General features: G+C 39.1%; 1 protein-coding gene across 1 annotated transcript; it reads right to left on the reverse strand.

Annotated features, from left to right (window-relative positions):
- Positions 1–402: 402 nt before the first annotated feature.
- On the reverse strand, positions 403–18,404 carry LOC140237709 (3-hydroxyisobutyryl-CoA hydrolase, mitochondrial-like). The gene is made up of 9 exons (XM_072317630.1): positions 17,912–18,404; positions 8,362–8,542; positions 7,311–7,395; positions 6,336–6,469; positions 5,321–5,545; positions 4,541–4,627; positions 2,723–2,863; positions 1,864–1,983; positions 403–1,102 (listed from the first exon to the last, which is right to left on the reverse strand). Exons 1-9 carry the CDS (start codon positions 17,938–17,940, stop codon positions 956–958), a joined length of 1,149 nt encoding a protein of 382 aa, XP_072173731.1. The 5' UTR covers positions 17,941–18,404; the 3' UTR covers positions 403–955.
- Between the last annotated feature and the right edge of the window lie 368 nt (positions 18,405–18,772).

Consider the following 18,772-nt stretch of genomic DNA (forward strand, 5'->3'; position numbering starts at 1 on the left):
CCCGACATTTTCAAAACTTGGAACCTCACAAAAATTCAGTGCATTTCTGTTAAAAACCCAATCACTGGATTGAATCGCATTTTATTTTCATAGTTACCTGAACACTCTGTCCCGAGTTGTGCTTTGAGAGGTAGTCATGAAAATTCTTGACATAAGATGAATGAATGGGTAAATACGGGGATGGCAAGTCATTCAAACAGCATCTTTGAAGTCCTTAAAGGAATTCTTACGTCTACAGCTGCAAGAGAGAGTGCAGGTGTGGAAGAAAGAAAGAGTAGAGCAACATGCCCTGCCAGGGACAGCAAGCTGAACTCACCGCTCTCTGAAAATTAAAGCTCAGTTCGCTGCTTACGATCATCAATCATGAACATTCTAGTGACTCAGAGTTTGTTGAATGACCGAATGTGCCTATGGTGAGAATGAGACGGTGCAGGGTTGATACGGCTTGCACAATATCACATTATTGCTTTGTCACGGAAGATTTTCACATCATGATTAAATGGAAGGAGATACAAAGTCTTCACTAGCAAAAATCTGAATGGTACCTTACTCATAAACTGATACAAATCATGTTGTCATAAAACCTTCATATCATAGTATCACTTGCTCCCAAAGTCATGTAAACAAGCATTCACCCAATATGAAACAAAGAGATGTCTGAACAATGCCAGACTCAAGCTGGTACGTCATTCATCATTCAACATAATAGAAAACCTTGATAACTGTAAATTTTATCAACATTTATATACAAACCATGTCTCTATCATTTCACCTTTTGTGTTCCTACACGGTAATTCACCGTCATTAATTTCAGGCTAATTTGATGCCACCACATAAAAATATAAGCTTTCTTCATCACGTTGGACTTTAAAATCCACCCTGCTCCATGCAAACCACAGCATTCACAATAAATTGTTATCAATGTTTTGGCACCGAACGGTGCCCTCGTTGGTCATCAAAGAATAAGCTCGTCGTCAAGCGGTTGAAAGTGACTCATTACAATCTGCTCCTTCACGCCCTCCAGCGTATCGGGGGCCCACTTTGGGCTGTGGTCCTTGTCGATGAGGACAGCGCGCACGCCCTCATAGAAATCGTGGCCCCTCTGGGGATTCAAAGGACACAGGAGCGAACCATTAAAGCCACTATTCAACATTGGGAGGAGTGATTAAACAACTGTTAGAATTATCACATTTGCTGCATATGTATAGTTCAGCTGTATCACAAAACACCCTACTGTACAAAAACTTTGCAATAAAGCCACAAATATATTTAGGAGATATCACTAATTTTCTCAACAAGCCGTCGCGGTGATGGTTTATTCCAGAAATTTTTTTAAAGTAAAACTATTGTTAAAATTTTTATATTTGAAAATACTTAACATTGACTATTCTGATTAATACTTTCAAGCTTCACTTCATATTTCATTTTGAAGCACTAAAGCTGTGTTTAATTTTTGTTTTTCTTATCTGCAAATGTTCACAAGGGGCTTTAAGTGTCAAAATTTGCCACAAAACTGCTAATTTTTTTTTTCTCCTTTCCTACCTTTGCATTCAAAATTGAGGATCTCTAGAAGGGAAATTGTGATTACATTAAATCTTTGTTAAATCGACTTCACTTCTAAAAACTCTTTCTCATCCCCACCCCCCTCAAAAAAAGAAAAGAAACCAAAATAAAACTATTATGAGGCTTTTAGGGTGGAAAGAGCTTCACAGCCACACAGCAAAAGTGACTTTGATGGAAGAAAAAAAAGAGATCTTTTTGAAGCTTTTACTGAGAAGTTCTTGCGATCAATCCTAGTAATCCAAGATGGATATAGTCTGATACAAACCAACCAGGGGAAGGGAGTTAACTTGTAAGACTTACAATGCATCCCTGTGCCATCCTGTACTCCATTGACAGGACATCAGCCAGGGAGAGTTTGCCGCCCTCTGTCAGCTGTCTGTGGGTAATCTTCATCGACGTAGGCGACATCTTTTTCAGTGTCTGCAAGTTGAGACCATACAAAGAATAAGCTCATACAGTATTCACTGTTCACTCATTTTCAATTATCTCTCTAAAAAACAACAACATAGCAATAACAGCACTAATGTATCTTTCATTTACTTTATTGTTCAAGACTGAAATCAACTTTGTTTAAATTTCTGCTACTATTATCTCATATCTACAAAATAAGACTTTCCATTGATTAATAACCTTATGGCTTTACGACAAAATATTGGGATTTCACAGTCAACAATAAATGGATCCAAAAGTAACGCACACATGCAAGCATAGACAGAGGAAATCTGACTAATATCACAATAATACGGGACTATGTCAAACAAGGCAGGAGAATTCTACTGACATTGAAAGAAGGGAAACGCGTGCCAGTAAAAACACTTTTTTTTTCTAGATCTCCAACATTGTTATATACTGATAATGTAGACTCTAAACTCTACTACCAGTTATGTGCTAAACTTGTGAAATATCATTGTGTGTGTGCTTTGGAACTGCTTTTAAAAATACACATATATGTTAATCATGTTTCACAAAGAACCTTTATTTTCCTGTTCCAAATTCTTTGAATCAGTATCTACCTGGGCAAAACTTTGAAATGACCTGCTGTATAATGTATACATTGGATAGGCCTGCCACATAAGCCATGTCTGAACCTCTTTTTTTTTTTTTTTTTTTTTTTGAAAATCAAAGATACCAGTAGTCTGAGGCTGTGACTGAAACCTACCTCCAGCTGTTTTGTGGCCCACTCAGACCCATCTTGCTCCAATTTCTGAAATATCTCCTCCAATGACTCCCCGTCAAACAGCCTATCTATGTGTTCTCTATGGGGCTCCAGGGAAAATGGCTTGTCGACATCAATTGTGCACTGCAGGAAACATGCAAATGAATGACAGTTCTGTGCAGTTTTGGCAATGAAACTTTATTAAGAGAAATTGACGAGAGTTATGGTGTAGATGGTTAGCTGCCTGCATTCCCTATATATCTGAAATCATTGATTGCAGGAACTACATAGTGGTGCCAACACTCCAGCTTTGCACTACAACATTAAAATAGTACAGAATATACAAGATAAAATGTGAGAGAATGCTCTTTGTCCTTTCTTAATGCCAGAAAGAGCATCTTGACTTGCAACAGAGGGATAAAATCATAACATACAAAACTTCTCAGCTGGTTTCATCGAGCCTAGCACCCAAAGTCACACCATTGTTACCCAGACATTATATTGGGTGAGCCAACTCGTTACTTCCACAGGGCCCGACATTAAAGGGATTGTATAGTTCTGGTTGAGACCTAATTTCAGGTTTCTAACATTTTTTGGTGAGATAATGAGATACCTCTTATGAAATATGAAAGGGCATGTAATTCCATGAGGAATTCAACGTTTATTTGATGAAAATTGGTTTTGAAATGGCCGAGATATCCAAAACAGAGAGATTCTAATAAAGTGTGGGACCCACACTTTATTACGATCGCTTTGTTTTACTTTGTTTTTGTATGTTTCAGTTATTCCAAACCCAATTTTCATCAAATAAACTTTGACTTCCTCTTAAACTGGTACTATTTCATAGGTGTTTTCTTGGTACCTCGCAAAAAGTTAAAAGCCCAATTCTCATCTCCACCAATACTGTACTATCCCTTTAACATTTTTTCTCCACTTGCCCATCAGCCAGGTAAAAGTCCTCTATTTTCAAATTCTTACTTGCTCGAAAGAAAAAGTATTAACCCCTCAAAAATGCCACTGAATTGAATTGACTTGAGGAGCTTCTGATTTTCATATCAAAGTCAAAATCTGACTTGCCCAAATGGGCAAGTAAGTGACTTTTTAATATTTTCATTGGCCCAAATACAATTTTACTTGCCAAAGGCAAGCAGGCAAGTTAAAAGTCAAACCTGCTTCTGTAAACTATTGTAATTGGACACTTAAGCATCCTCAATTTTTTGCATTAGGCCCATTTCAATTAACTTTGGGTGCAAAATTGTTTTGCTTATACAGTTAGTCCCCTGTTATCCAGCCATGTCAGGACTGGTGCCCATCTGGTTAAGTGATGTGGCTGTACATGAGAGAAACAATGTTTATGTATTATATATAAAAGTGCAAGTAGGCTACCGACCCAGTGGTAGCCCTATGTACATATTGTACACTGCAAGAATAGATTAATTTATGCTGGCATATATGAAATCATAGTCCTGAAATTGACACATTTTACTGTAAGATTAATAACATGCTTCTGGAGGGAATATCATAGGTAAATTGCCCAAGTTTTTAGGGAGTTTTAATTGTGTTTAAAATCACTTCTTCTTCTTCATTTTTTTTTTCTTCTTCTTCTTTTTCGGGCTTTCACTGCATGGAGGCATCCGGATAATAAGAGAGAAATCCGGACAAGAGAGGGCCAGGCAATTGAAGTCAAGCTGGAAATGTAATTTTGTACCTTATTTAATATCTCCACAAATGTTGATAAACTAGTGACAGTTTCATTGAGCATAAGATTTGTGAAGATTTTCACACCACAAAGTATTCTATGTTCATAGTAACAGCCATTACCTCTTGGTGATAACGTTGTAGAACTTCTTGGATCTGGGCATCCTGAGGTGATGGCAGTTTAAGTAGCTCTTGTTCCAAGTCAGACAGCTGAAAAAAAAAATGCAAAATACATTTTCAATAAATCACCATTAGAGGTAAAATCATATGAAATATTCACATCCTTTGCATCATGTTTTAGTTGGGTTGCTATAACCTTGCAATGACAATGGGATGGGGGATGGGTTTGAAGTTGCTCTATCATCATAAAAATGGGAATTGATTTCATGATACATTTTTCTTTACACAAACAAGTAGAATATTCTGAGGTGATCACATCATCATTCCAGGTAATTTGCACAAGTTGTTGCAACCAAAATAGCCAATTAATGAAAGTATGTGACATCCGAAAATGTCATATCTTTCTTACTTTAAGTACAATTATGATGGAATTGCAACCCTTTTGCAACCATTTAAATGCCCTGATTTCAATCTATTCACTACAGTCAACTTGACCACTGTGCAAAATGCTCTTTACATAATCACATCAGATAAGTAAATTTTCTCCTATAATGTAGTCTATTTGAGTGTTTATAAAAAAATTCTCCATTAGAGCTGATCATTTTACACATTCAATGTTCCCAGGGGCTGGCGAGCTGAGTGTGGTGCCCCGTCAGTTATTGGTGGCAGGATATACCTTTTTGGCTAGACGAGCCATTCAGTTTCTTGGAGAAACCCCACCCATTGATTCTCTGCTGACTATAAAAACCTTATAGACTTGTCTCCGTCCCATTCAGCCCTCACCTTCTGAGCTTCTATAAAGTGGGTGGCAATTCCGGCATGGAAGACATCACGGCCTTTCAACCTGTAACCGGTCAGCGAGAGGTAGAGTCCCAGCTTGCCACTCAGACGGGGGAGGAAGTAGCCACCCCCGACGTCGGGGAAAAGACCGATGGCGGTCTCAGGCATGGCAAATAGTGTCTTCTCTGTGGCCACACGATACCTACCGTGGACTGACAGCCCAACACCCTTGAGATATGGGGGGATAAAGAAAGTCAAGAGGTAGACATATGAATCTAGACTAATGTACTGCAGGGTATGATGAGACAAAGAGATGCATGCCTACTGTTACTTCTGTTCATTGAAAATACCATCAATACAACATTATACAGGGAGGTTTCCATTGCCTAAATCTATGCCAAACATTATATGATGTGTGAACAGACCAAACTGTGCTCCTCTCCTTTTACATAAACTGACTACTCTCCCCCCCCCCCAAAAAAAAAACAAAAACAAAAAACAAACACACAAACAAACAAACAAAAATGATCAAGAGGAGGAGACTATTGCTTTAGAAAACTTGCTCATTGCACAGACGTGTTTTTCTAGTCTAGAGTATTTTTCATATCTTATCATTGGCAGTAGACTCATCCCCTCTTTTTCCTCTTCATTATACGGTTCAGCAAGATGAAATAATCTTACACTATTCAGTTTGGGCATACAAGAAGTGCTGCTGGCATGGAACAACTATGTAATGGTTGTGAGTTACACAAACACTGCACTTAAGTATGAACATATAAACATGAACTTGGCATGTTGGGATGAAGGTTTTGAGAGGACTTGTCTTTTTGTGGAGTTTCGGGGCATTCCTGGTCTTGGTTGTCTATAGCAATGCTTTTGCAAGTTTCCTCACAAACACATGTGAATTTGTCTTCAAAGTACAGAAAATATTCTCTGATATGAGATACAACACAGCTTGGTATTCACTTTGGGGTAGAATGTTTACATCAGAAGCTTGACAACGAAAGGCTGTCCTCACCCCACCCATCGTGATTCCGTGGATGAATGCGATGTATGGAATCCGCATCGTGCCAATGGCGTGGTTCAAGATGTATTCGTTCTTGAAGAAGCTGCCAGCTGATGGATCGCCAACCTTGCCAGCATCTGTCACAGCTGTGCATGAATGGAAATGAAAACACTCAAAAAAATCAAGCTGTTTAGATTTACACGGAAAATCATTCACAAGACAACTTTAGAATGGGTAATCAAGTCTTTTCTTCATATAAGAGAGTCAATCCTGCTATCTCAACACAAAAGCAAGCCAGATTGGAAATGTCCACATTTATGTGCCGGACGGACATAATGATTATGATTTTAGAAAAACAAATACAAACAGAAGATATCAGTTCCAATATGCAATGCTGTAAAATCCATTGTTGATTCAATCTACAGCTTATATTGTAATGGTCATGTCTGGACTGCTCTTTGGATGTTGCTACCTGCACCAGTTATATGGAAAGAGCTACCACAACACAATGAATAAGTGAAAGGTGTAAGTCTAACAAAACATGTGTCTCTATAGGGGTGCTGGAGAATGGATTAGTAACAGCCCTGAATTTGCATCATGTAACATTCGGAAATTAATACCGGTATTGAATTGCCCGTAAGTCTGGCAGTGTTGTGTATGGGTGCCTTTGATCCAGTCAGTTGTTTCAAGTGCAGTAGCAATGATAAGTCTGTACTCTTAATGTTCTCATGGCAAGTATAGCACATACGGTTCTTCTCATTAAGATTTGATCGAGCGAGGGCAAAAATTTGCACTGTCCATAAAAAGCAGACTAAATTCGTGAGCAATTGAGTACTAATAACACTTGACTGCATACGGGCGACTGCAAAATTGCTCTTTACCACAACCCTTTGGTTTCCATCCAAGTAATTCTATTCACACATCACAAAAGTGACATTTTGACTTCAGAATGGAGCATGTCAAAAGTAGAGGTGGGAAGACCAGTACCTTTGATGTCTCCTCCTGCACAGAATGCCTTGTCTCCTGTCCCCTTCATAATGACCATAGACACTGTGGGGTCAGCACACCACTCCTAGTAAACGAAGGAACATTAACACATATACATGTCAGTATATTTATGATGTAAAATTATAAGACATACAGCTGTACATATCTGCAGTTCATTTTACACACATATTGACTTCTATCGTTGGAAAAATGTGCATAAGAATGATTCTAGACTATACAATAGACAAGATTACTATTGTTTTCAAATTCGTAATTGCTTTCAAATTCCATGCTCATTTCCATCACAAAGTTTACCTCTGACAACCCTACAGCTTGCTGAAGGCTTGCTGGACCTTACAACAACTACATGAAGAGTGCATTCCTAGCGATATAAAGAAAAGAGCATCACTTAGAATCTATATGTAACAGGTGAGAAAAATGGTTAATGGCTGGTTTGTAAGGATGAAACATGCACACACTTGAATACATTATAAACTTTTGTACTTTCCCTAAACAAGAGATCCACATTATGTAGATGTAAGCTCATTTCTACATAAAGGCCAATGGGAAGGGGACAAAGAAAGTTGTCAAAGCTTGGTTGTTCCAGTGGTATCATGAATACTGTAAATAATAGTTATCGGTAAAGTCTGACCAGCTCTCAGTGTGGCAGAAGAGGATTTAGAACTGGAATATATCTTAAAACCAGCTATTGCTTGCGGAAATATACAGTGTATCTAGTTGTGGTAGGAATGGGGGAGTTAAGGACTGATGGAGAAAGAACTGAATTGAAATCACAGGAATTGAATTTATTTGTTTCTATGCAACTGCTAAATGAGCAATGAATGCTCATATGTAAGCAGCCACAGGACTAACAAAGTCCCCTCTGGGAACCCTATGGGGGACCAAATTTGGGTAATGAGGAGAAAGTGCCTTGCTCAGGGGGCACAACCATTGCAGCCAGGGGGACGTGAATCAGGGACCTCATGATCCACTAAGCCACAGCAGCTCTTCAAGGTCTAGATGTCTTTGAGTGCAGTGGTAATTGACTCACCCTAAGCTTTGGAGTTATCTTCATCACCATGGAAAGGTTGAGGGCATTGAGGGCCTTTGGTCTGTTCAGTGTGATGACTCCTGCTGAATCCACTCTCTCCAGAACGACATCTTCCTCTGCACTCGTGGTCGACGACATCCTGACGTGCCGTAAGACAACGGCGGTTCTCTGAACAGAAGCCCTGCACCAAGATAAAGAGATAAAACACAAGAGAGTGATAATCAACCTTGCTTTTTACACGTAACATATTGTCAAATACACATATCAATTCGAATTTGTCTTCTGGATGCTTTTGGGTGTCACAACAGGTATGATATATTTTTCTAATTTCTTAGTATTTCAACAATTCAAGAGTTGCATAACCAATAATGGCTGATGGTACAGTTCATGGAGAAAGCTTCAGTTTCACATGCTTGTAATGAAAATGAATATTATTTGTAACTTGACCTGAATGGATAAATGCTAGCAGTGCACCTAACAATCTAATGCAATCTCATATAAGAGTAGTAGGTGATATGCCATGCGAAATTAAAAAAACAAAACAAAACAAAAAACAGAGCTGACCTCGCACATTTGTTTGTTTTAATCTCACATGTATAATATATATCTTTTTTTCTTTTCTTTTTTTACCTTTCAGGGATAATGAGTATATTCTGTTCACGAGATTCAAATGTTGGTGATATATCCTTCTACTCATTTCAATATCAATTCCTTATTAGGCAAAACTGTTTTCTTTCCATCAACTACATGTCAGGCCAAATAAAAAGAAAGACAAAAAAAAGAAACAGTAAAAATGTTGTATACATTGTATCTTTAAAAATGATGACGTAAATATACAAAATTTGTGTTACTTGACCCCACCTGCATCCTTTTTGAGTTGCTGTATTGTGGGGATGTGAGGCAATCGCAGGTGAGCAGCTTGCGTGCACTAACCCCAGTGCACCTGTCTCAATACTGTATACTCTTTCAGAGAGACTAGTCAAATTTGACGATACTCAACCTCCTCATGGATCGGCAGTTTTTTAAAAAGCTTCCCAGCAAGTAACCAAATTTGTAGAACATCTTCAAAGTACCATGGAAAGTGTTGTCATTGTCACAGTACTATATAAGCTGTTATTTTGGGATGGGTTTAATTTTCGTGAATTTCGCGAATCACAGTTGGATTGCAAAAATGTGGCCTTGAGCTAAGAGAGATGCATTTACCAGAAGCATCAGGTACACCCACTTGGGAGAAACGACAGCATCGGTGTCAATTCATGAAAAGAACATCTCACAAAAAATGTTTGTGACCTCCTCATCCACAAAAATATCTGTATGCGAATATAACAGCTTATACAGTAACTGCATATTCTAAATCAGTGTGAATAGTCTCAGGTCGAGTAAATTCTGATGGGGTGATAGCCCATAGAGAATGCTTTTGCCTACATTGTATTGGCTATATCTCCCTGCATTCACTGCATGTTTCATGCATGATTGCATGATTGATGTTTGACCAGGGCAATGATGGGGGTGTTTTACAAAGAAATCAGTTCAGATTGAAGTCATGCGTACCAAGTCTCCAAATCATGCATAACTTCACACACAATCGCATCCTGTTCCACAAAGCTCTACGTTATGTGCGAGTTCTGTGAGGCCTCACGAGTTCTGAGTAACTTTATGCATGATCTATCAAGGCTAGGCCAGTGCAATGTTCAATCCACAATGGCAGCAAGCTCACTAGCATACTGAGTAATTTTAACTCCAATCATTCACCTGTTAAATCTTATCCAGAATGAGGTGGAAGTATTTAAAAACCTGGAATAGTTTGGGTTTTCAAAGACCCCGTTTACAGTGAGTGAAAGGGCCGCGCTTGGCTGTGGCCGAGCCCGGCCTTCATTTCACTGTAAACGCGCAAAAGGCCAAATGCGGTACCAAAATCGGCCATGCATTTGGCCCAGAAGCTCTGGAGGTAGTCTCGGCCACGGCCGATCCCGGCCTTTTCTCACTGTAAACGCAACCTGGGCCAAGTGCGGTACCAAATTTATTCTGGCTTCCAGACCCTCTGCCGATACTATTTTGCTATTCAGGATATTAACGCCCTCAACGTCGAAAACTAGTATAGTTTGAGGTGGTTTTGTCCTGCAAAGGCCTTTGCCTTCGGCAGAGGCGGCGACGAAAGTCCAATTGGCAAAGGGTCTGGAAACCAGACTATACCAAATTGCGACCGGCGCCCTCCAAATAATAGTGTTTGTTTACAAGCAGAGCGCCACTACGACAAAATATTGAAAGGTTTGAATTAAAAGCCCGGATGTATTGGATGTATTTCATTTTGTCTCCACAACAGACGCATACTGTGCATGCAGTACTTCAAGCCATGCATCCATTAATTAGCGGATGCAGAGCAAATAGGCATTTCTTACTGAGTTGGCAAAAGCTTGCTTTGTGCGCGAACTCTTGCTACAATTATTGTGCAATATATAACATGTTTACAGTGTCTATTGCTAGTGAGGCAACGTGCAACCCGTACAAATAAAAACACAGCTCTTGACCTATGTGATCGCGAAATTTTCTCGACCCATCCTATGATAGTGATATATTTATCTTAACCAACATGGTATACTTTGTTCCATACACTAAGTCAAGACAAATGCAGTGAGTCTGTGCATAAACTAAATATCTTTCACTGCAGTCTACATAAAAAGTAACACAATAGTTGTAAATATGTCTATAGATTCCCTTAAATGAACAATCTGGATGAGTTCTCTTACCTAGTCTCATGAGCCATATTTAAAGCAGGTACCAGGTAACATTTAGTGTGCCAGCAGGGATAGTTTTGTACACCTTGTGCTGTAAATTTCTCTTCTGCAAGCCATTCATCAAAATTACTGGATGGTTGTATCAAATTCCAGCTGAAATGCACACTTGGACTATAACCTCTGTACATCATAAGTGTACCAGCACTTTGGGTGACTTAAACTCTTTGTTGTTGTTGCTATCATTATTTTTATTAGTTGCTCAATACAACTAAACATCTTCTGCCAGACATACCGGTACTTAGATTTTTACATTCAGTACTGTATGTACAACACCTACCACATGTTCTAATAGCAGTCATGAATTACTGTACTACACTACAGTAAGTGGATCTTTGTTCTTTGTTCACTTTGGGTAGACATTGATGTACCACAGAACTTCCCAGGTAAGCCTGTGGCCTCAAAACTTTTAACAACAAATGCTATCGGAGTTTAAGTTCAAACAAAGCTACACCGGTACATGTATTTCTTTTAAAAAACCAAACCAAACATTGTCTACCTACCTACATGAGCCCCCCCCCCCCCCATTTAATACTAAATCATTCAATATAGGGTGGGATTTTCAAGTATAAATCTGTGAAAGTACCCTGGGTTGACAAAATATTTGAGGCCCCCAGCATAGGGCAACAGAGAGGATAAGAATGCATTTAAAAGTACCGTATGCAACTCTCCAAACAATGAAGAGATTATCTTGAGCCCAAAATAGCTTAGCATATGATATGGTAATCCCACAGCCCTCACAAGCAGCATTGCACATCCCGTTATCAGCTGCCATGTTGACTCACCATTTTAGCCTGACAAATACTGCAGCAGGGCATTCAAACAACGTGATGCTCATAATCTGATATTCAGTTCTAAATTGTATAACATGCTGAGTTGAAAAGTAGCTGCCTGGATGTGCAGCCTGTAACACATGTAGGCAACATATTTGGTCCTACCAAGGAGGTTGAAGAAATGGAGTAACAACAGTGTTATTCCCTTTGATCTATGTTCGAAGCCACTGCTCAAAAAAATTTGAAGCATGTGCCAAACAGGGTCTGCCGCGCCGATACGAGGACAATTGACTTGTGTCTCATTGCATAATCACCAGCCACTTTCAAAGGAAGATATGTCTTTGTGATGGTAATTACTTTTCGCTATCCCTTCTTATAAAAGCTAGGTGGTACAGACACGAGGACGCGCGAACAGAAATTGAGGAAAAAATGCTGAAATGAAAATGATAATTACTTGACTGTGCATACGCGGGCACTAATCTGATATATCTATCAATAAAGAATTATACTTGAAGATTATTACATGTTAGTTTCATTTGGGGAAATTAAGTCGAAAAGTGATAAAACCAGCTTTCCAGGATGGTACAGTTTTAAACATTTTCACATAATACAGCTCTGATTTACACTTTTGTGCAAATTTCTGAACGGAATTGACTTTTGTTTTACATGCTTTATTATTATAACATTAAGTGAAATTTCATTTCATTCAATAAATAGATAAGCAAAATATGGCCAACATTATGATAACGTTCAAAAAGAATCTTCAGATTGCTCAGCAAGATGGCGGCTTGGAACATCGATCATCAAAGGCACAAGTGCACCTGTGGAATTCTTTTGTACATCAATAGAAATCTGACAACTGTTTGAATAAATAACAGCCAGTTGGAACTCCATGTATAAAACCTCCTTGGTCCTACCAACATCTAGCAAAGGAAATAAGACGGTTGTGACTCCATTCTCTAGAACCTCCTTGGTCCTACATGACAGTTGTACCAACTGCATTTACTGTACGAGCTGAAATTTTCGCGGTGGTTTTATTTTCGCGAATTTCGCGAATCGCCTTTGAACCGCGAAAATAACAACGCGCGAATAACTAAGTTCAGGTAGACCCACGCAAACCGCGACATTAACAACACGCGAAAATGTCCTCCAAGTAGCAATTCGCGAAAATATCAGCTCGTACAGTAATATGTAACAAAGTGGAAGTCAAATTTAGCCACCTTCTACATTTTTGGACAGATGTATCAAAGAACCTCAATTGTGCAGTACGAACGTTTTTTTCTTTTTCTTTTTTTTTTTTTGGGGGGGGGGGGGGGATTAATTTCAGTTTTCTCAAGTCATACACTTCTTTCTGTAGTAGATATTTGCTCAAAACATTTTTGCCAAGTACCCAACACTTGCTAACAGGTTATTTCATATCCCAATACGGTGACAATATATTAAAAGAAGAAAGTCAAAAGCTGTACTTCACAGAATTGCATGGAATGAAACATTAAATACAAGTGCATTGATAAGGAACCTTGTACTGTATCCTTCTGTTGTCTCATTCCTATTCAAAGGACTCTCCTTCCTACCGTTCTTTTTTCCCAAATAATTACCGTCGAGTACAATAGTACAAGCTGTATGTCTTGTACATTACTGCATATCAGTCATTTTACTGGTGATGCTTGGTATAATTTTTTTCCCTTCATCAGTAAAGAATTGACAGTTGGCAATATTGAAAAAAAAAAATGTATCAGCAGATGTACCGTATGTGCTATACTGGCTTCTAGGTAGCTTTCTCCATTTTGAAGCACTGACATTCTAAATTTTGTAAGCTGAACACCTTACAGATACAAATACTGTGTCTTTAACACTTGTGCAGTCACTCTGAATCTAATCACTGACATTTGAACAAGCAATCACCCTGTACCTTACTACTGCCTTACTTTCCGTTTCCTGCCCAGATAGACTGTTGACTCTGGGTTACGAGTTACCGGCTATAAGTCTGTCAATTCCTCTTATGAGCAAACTGTATTGGTAATACCCCTGCTTGCTGTGTCCTAGATATAAGTACATACATGTATGCCCTAGATACAATGATTACATATATAATGCCAATGCTATATTGAAGGATAACTTCATCCACTGTTCATAATTATAGTTTTGAATGTACACCACAGCTAATTGACAAAGGGTTAGTATCTTATTGGCAAGAGTTCTAAATGTACATTCACAAAAAGAAAAAAATATACATCACGCATGTTGCACACACTGCTTAACATTGTAGGCCCTACATACACCTGTATTAGAAGTTACATTGTACCTTATCAAATTGTGGAAGATATTACTCTAATTAAGCGACCCCAAGTCCTGGGTGTTACGGACAGAGTTACCGGTAGTTTTGAGTACCTGGTAATGGTTTTTAGAAATAAAGGCCAGTGGGGGTATAAATAGAGAAAGTGTCTATCATTTCATACATACAATGAGGAAAACTTTGACAGTAACTAGGCATTAATTAAGTGTCTGGTACTTTGTACGGTCAGCAGATTTCTAATGTCATATGATCCCTCGATCCAGAACATCCACACACATGTTCACTCTACATGATGAAAAGAAGAAAAAAAATTCTGTATGCGCTTTTTGACAAAATCGAGTTTTAATCAACTGATATGCAGCAACCACCCTAAGCACAGATGCCAGCAGGTTCACTCAATGTAGGGCTGCTGCACAGCTATTGGCCTGATTTGACTTGAAATTTTCATACTTTTTTTCTGAGCCTCTCGCCTCTCCAAGCACGAATCGGCCCCATGAAACTGAAGTCTGACATCATTTTACAATTATTTCCATGTAGGGTATGAATACACTGTCCACAAGTCAAATATGAAAGATTTCTGTCAGTGAATTTTCTCACCAGACACATTCCATGGCTCGGATTTATTATAAAAATAACTCTCAATCAGACATTTTTCTCAAACTGCTTTGATAAGAATATGTAGCCGGTATGACTACACTGTCCACAATATCATCAAACCAATGTGTGAGAAATATTCAATTTAGAGACACTTTGATGATACATCAAGGCATGAAATTGTGTCTGGTGAGAAAATGCGCAGACAGAAATCTTTCACATAAATTGCTTTTGTAGATGGTGCAGGCCTATTCATACCCAATATGAAATATCATCAAGCAATAATATGCAAGAAAAATCAGAGATTTCTTTTTTAAAGAGATATTTTTATGTGAAGTCCAAATTACAAAATATGTATATTACAGATGGAGAAAATGCACAGACGGATATCCTTCATATTTTGCCTTGTGGACATGATACCCCATGTGAAATCTTGTCTAAAAGGAATATGCGAGAAATGTCCAATTGACAGATACTTCGATAAGACATCATAAGATTAAAAATCATGAAATGGGTTTGGCCAGAAATGCGCTGACAGAAATCTTTCATATTTGCCTTGTGGACAATGTAGTTGGATCAGGCCGAGTCAGATAGGTGGCAGCAGCCCTGCATTGAGCGAAACCACTGGTACTCACGCTTCGGTGAGTCACTGCACATCGAATGATTTGAACAGAACCTGATTTTTGTCAAAAAGCGCAGTATACAGAATTTTTCTTCTCTTCATCACAGAGAGTGGACATGTGTGTGCAACAAAAATCACTGTGCAAACTTGCGACAATTTATGTGTCAGATGTGCAATGGATGAGAAATGAAGAAGACCCTCGTGAGCATCCTGGGCCGAGGGGCCTTACAAGTACCCCTGGGGTCCTCATGACGGGGATGGAACCGTATGAGCAGGAACATTCCCCCCCCCCCCACCCCCTTTATGCTCATGAGCAGATTTCTGACTGCTGAAGAACACACCTCCCAACCTTTCTGATTGAAAAGTAGTAGAACACTATGACTTGGCTCAAGTCACGTAAATAGGAAAGTATGAGCAGTTCCCATAGCCTATGAGAGTGTGTCGTGAAATTATGAAAAAAAAAAAAAAGGAAACTCCTGTTTCTATTGAAGCAAGAGATAGGAATGGTAAAAATTCATATTCTTTCCTCCAAATTCAGAATGGTTGGGACCAAGGTCTGCAAAGTAGAGTAAGTGAGGGTAATTTTGGCTGGGGGAGTTTTCGGCCACCTTTGCCAACTTTCGATTCATATCTTTGCTCACACGATCTGAATAGCAATCAACCATATCACATCCATGGCTACAGCTACCAGAGACCTAGCTTCAGAGATTTGGCATTGACATGTTAAGTTTTCCATTTTTTTATTTTCACTTTAAAAACTTAGCTAAGTTGAGTCCAATTTTGCACTTCCTTATGCATGCAAATAAGAAGACATCTAGGGTTTCTAAGCCTGCCTAGACTGTCCTCACTGTCATATTCCTAAGGATTAAGGCAAAAATTTATGTAAACTAAAGCTCTAGGATCCGCATATTCACCTTCTCACAACCATTGTGAAATGACCAATTGCTAGCTTTTTAGTAGGGATTTGAACCTTCAACCCCACCTCTAGAGGGTGAGGGGGGAGTTTTGGCCCCCCCCCCCCCCATATGAACAGCAAAGTTTTGACATCAATAATAATAGAATTTATTGAATAGTAGACCTATATGTGTATCTAACAAGACAAATAAAAGGGGGAAAAGATCATAAATGAGGAATAGATATCTCCGAAAGTTCAATGATTTACACACAAGCAGAAAAGAGAAAATGACCATCACCACATTATATAAGAAATGTTAGAGAGAAGGGAGAAACAATTTGACTTTCACTGTATTACAGTGTGTTAAGAAGGGTACATGTTGTAGGTCAAGAAAAACACATTAAGAAAAGATTTGCAGAAAAAAACTGAAATTCATGGATGAATGAAGAAGAGAGGAATATTGATTGAATTCTATATACAACTTTTTATAACAAATACAGCCATTTTGTTACTGTCACCATGAAAGGTAATTTATCACACACTAGACAGCGGCCAAAAACTCCCCCACAATAGCTGAAAACTCCCTCCACAGAAGTTTGTCACATTTCTATCTGTTGCCATGGTAAAATCTTACCACAGGTTCAGTTCATGTTTAGGGATTTGTCTAGAAGTCTACACTCTTTATTCGTGTAGTCATCACTTTGGTTCTGTTTATTTACTTTTTACCTATATCATTAAAAAAAATGCTTAAGTGGCCAAATACTCCCTCCCTTACTCTAGGCCCCCTAAACGTTTTATTTTTTGTATAAAAATAGAAAACTGTCCCTCTTAATCTTGAAACATAATCTAAAAAAAAAACAAAACAAAAACAATCACTCCTGCAGTAGAGCCTACTGTGTGAGCTGTAGTGTAAGCTGACGTGATCATTCGGCTTTTGTGTAAAGTGTAAAGTGATCATTCGGCTTTATATGTGTAAAGTGTTAAGCGATCATTCGGCTTTTGGGTATCTCATCAGCTACACCACAACTTCAGCACAACCAACTTGCAGGCGTAAAATAAAATAGTCATGTTTGACTGAGAAGCGCCAAAAAATAACAACTTAGCTAATTAATTGACTGGCTTTAATATTCATTAGCTGGGGTAGTCCTAGGTTCTAAATCTTCTAGATCTAAAGAGAATGGAAAACGCCACTATTCACTAACAAAATTAAACACAAAACATCAATCACATCAACGTAACAACTTATGTGAATCTACAATTTTTAATGAGCCTAGCACCACGCCTACTCATATAATCGTACAAGTAAGTAGAATCTATACTCATTCCTGGGTATAAACAGAGACTCATTCGAATTGAAGGCGATTCGAACACAACCCATGCAGGGCCGGGTTTGTCCTCATCACTATCACTATCAGTATCAGTGTATCACTCAGGGCCGGCTCAAGGCAAGCTTTATCAAGGTCAGGTTCATCTGTGCACACACGCAACACGCTACACGCGATACCTGACCCACTGGCACTGCTATTGAGAAATAGAAGTAGTGTAGGTTTGTCCTACTACGAACCGACGTAGGCCTACCTTGTCAACATTAATCTCGGCGCCAACATGGTCAAGGATCAGCCCAGAAACGTTTAAAAATGCAAACTCCTGATTGTAAAATGGGAGTCCTATCGATCGAATCTGACCGAATGAAATCACGCTTCAGGTCAAAGAAGCTGAGCTGGCAGGGCCGTAGTAGCACGCAAGGGGCTCATGGACAACTTGTTTTGGAGCGTCAGGCTGATGCAACGCTACGGGTTAGGTAAACTGGATTGGGCCAGAACCATCGGCTGCGGATGTCACGCTCATTCGCAGAAGGACACCACGTAGATCAGAGGAGGCCTAAAGACGAATGCAAGACTAAAACGTCACGAAAATGGCGTTGAGATCGTCAAAATACTCCGTCGATAGTTCAGTACGTTCCATCAATAGTGGGTGTCTCTGTGTGAGGGGTACAACGGCTGCCAACGGAAGCATATCCCTATGATTTAACGTCCAATTTCAATGTCTTTGGCCGACGCATGACAGGTCAAATCCCCGGTGAAGCCATCGAATGCACACAGCATCAGAAACTTAGCATTGGTTCCAGTCGTTATTGATTTTTTTTTCATAAAGAAGAGGGGGTGGTGGTGGGCACACAATCGGGACCCGCATCAGGGCAATTACCCCCGGCTAAATACTGGTTAGTTATACATGTTAGAGTAAAGATTAGGGTTAGGTTTAGGGTATAGAGTTTGGGTTAGGGTTAGGATTAGGTTCAGGATTAGGATTAGCAGGGGCGGATACAGGAATTCCGTGGGGGGTGCCTTTACAAAATTAAAGGGAGGTGCTCATGCCCCCCCCCCATTTTTCTTTTTATTTCTTTTGTTTTAACAAAAAATAAAGAGGGGCGTACGGCCC

Source organism: Diadema setosum, chromosome 14 (assembly GCF_964275005.1).
Source record: "Diadema setosum chromosome 14, eeDiaSeto1, whole genome shotgun sequence".
NCBI lineage: Eukaryota > Metazoa > Echinodermata > Echinoidea > Diadematoida > Diadematidae > Diadema > Diadema setosum.

Excerpts from the sequence above, each read along its gene's own strand:
- LOC140237709 (XM_072317630.1), bottom strand. The coding sequence starts at position 17,940 with ATGTTGGCGCCGAGATTAATGTTGACAAG. Across the intron at positions 6,470-7,310 it reads TGCAGGAGGAGACATCAAAG|CTGTGACAGATGCTGGCAAG; the intron begins GTACTGGTCTTC and ends ATTCATGCACAG. Across the intron at positions 1,984-2,722 it reads GGGCCACAAAACAGCTGGAG|ACACTGAAAAAGATGTCGCC; the intron begins GTAGGTTTCAGT and ends CTCAACTTGCAG.